The sequence below is a fragment of the Geospiza fortis genome, unplaced genomic scaffold, assembly GCF_000277835.1.
Source record: "Geospiza fortis unplaced genomic scaffold, GeoFor_1.0 scaffold112, whole genome shotgun sequence".
NCBI lineage: Eukaryota > Metazoa > Chordata > Aves > Passeriformes > Thraupidae > Geospiza > Geospiza fortis.
This window is the reverse complement of record NW_005054298.1, coordinates 14,198,240-14,200,021: the sequence shown is the minus strand read 5'-3', so window position 1 is coordinate 14,200,021 and position 1,782 is coordinate 14,198,240. Positions and strand designations below refer to the sequence as shown.

At 62.2% G+C, this 1,782-nt stretch overlaps 1 protein-coding gene across 1 annotated transcript in view; it reads left to right on the top strand.

The window, feature by feature from the left end:
• Window positions 1–1,094: 1,094 nt before the first annotated feature.
• Window positions 1,095–1,782, top strand: part of LOC102037468 (tubulin alpha-5 chain-like) — a 2,864-nt gene continuing 2,176 nt past the window's right edge. Inside the window, exon 1 of the mRNA XM_005415801.3 lies at window positions 1,095–1,333. Within this exon, the coding sequence (XP_005415858.1) occupies window positions 1,144–1,333 (190 nt within the window). The 5' untranslated portion in view covers window positions 1,095–1,143. The remainder of the gene's footprint in view (window positions 1,334–1,782) is intronic.

Below are 1,782 nucleotides of genomic sequence, written 5' to 3'. Positions count from 1 at the left end.
CCTCGCCCGGGGCCGGAGCGTCTATATTTAGCGGCTCAGGAGTGGGCCGGGGCCGTGCCAGAAGGCGCAGCGCAGAGCAGCGCAGTGCTCTGCCCGCCGCAGCGCTGCCCGGGGCCTGCCGGGGAACCTGCCCCCAGCTGCCCTCCCTTCCTCTCTGTGGCTGGGGCTGCCCTTGGCCCTCCCGCGGGAGGAAGGAGCCCTTGTCCTCCCCGAGTGCTGGACCGGGGCACGGACCCCATCGCGGCTAAGGGCACTGTGCAGTCGGGGAATGCACGAGTGAATTGCTCCAGGAGCTCGAGGCTGAGTCGGGGTGTCCTGCTCAGGGAGGCAGGGATGCCAGGAGCAGTGAAACAGGGATGCAAGGACTAGCAGAGGCGGGGTGCCAGGGACAGCAGAGGAGGGATGCTGGAGTAGCGGAACAGGCCTGCACCTCCTGACTGGAGTGCATGAGGCACATCTCCAGCTCACAGCTCCTCAGCACTTCTGCCGACACAGGTTTTGCAGCACAGGGTTGAGACTGTGTAGCCCAGGGAATCTTTGTTGCCTCAGAAACTGCTGGTCTTCATAGCCAGCCCTTACCTGGCTGCCACCTACCTCCCTTGCGTCCCCAAGGCCACTGACCCCCCGTACTGCTTATCTGGCTCTGGAGCAGCAGGCAGAGGGGTTTGCCCATGCTGATTGCCCCTCATGGGTTAAATGTGTGTTCCTGTCAGCTCAGCTCCTCACTGGATTACTGTTGCACGGGGAAGGGGCTGAGGCTGCCAGGGACCCTGGCAGAGCAGCTGAGCCAGGTTCTACTCCCCTTACTGCTGGAGGACAGGCTCAGACAGAGTCCATTGAGCTGGTGGCCTCCAGTGACGGCAGGGGTCAGAGGGATGCCAAAGCTGGCTTTTGATCCAGCATGGTGCCTGTGCATGGCTGAGAGCAACACCGGCTATGGGGAGTCCCTCAGGATGTCACCCAAAGGAAGATGTCCTCTCTGGGATCACTGACCAGAGCAGATACGGTGTGGGTGACTGTGGCACTGGCACCAGCTAGAGCCCTCCCTGGAGCAGGCAGGACAGAGCTGTGCCAGGATGTGACCCTGCCTCCCCTCCCCAGCGCGAGTGCATCTCCGTGCACGTCGGCCAGGCCGGCGTCCAGATGGGCAACACGTGCTGGGAGCTGTACTGCCTGGAGCACGGCATCCAGCCCGACGGGCAGATGCCCAGCGACAAAACCATCGGCGGGGGGGACGACTCCTTCACCACCTTCTTCTGTGAGACGGGGGCTGGCAAGCACGTCCCACGGGCCATCTTTGTGGACCTGGAGCCCACCGTGATTGGTGAGTGCACCCTAATTGGGCTCTGATTGCGGTCATTATTTTGGGGAACAGCCCATTGCAGGACACTCCCTGGAGTTCACACAGCCTGAGGTGCCCCCAGGGGTGGGTAGCCGGCAGCTGGTGCTCGTGGTCTTCTGACAATATCCTGAATGGGGTTCGACCCGAGGGCCCTTTTTTTTTTCCCCAGGAGAAGCCACAAATATGAGCACCTGCTTTTGTTCTTGAAGTGTTCTAGAGTCGGCAGTGCTTGTACCACATGTGCACAGAGAGAAACCAGCCCAACCGGCACGGCAGCTCCTGCTGCGCTGTGGGCAGGTAGCTCCTGAAGGGTGGGAGAAGCTGAGCTGCGCAGGGAGGTGGCAGCCACCTCCTCATGCCAGAGAAACCTGATGCTGGCGTTGGCTTTGCTGACGTGTGGGTCCTTGGCCATGCCAGGGGCAGGCGGAGGCAACGTGAGG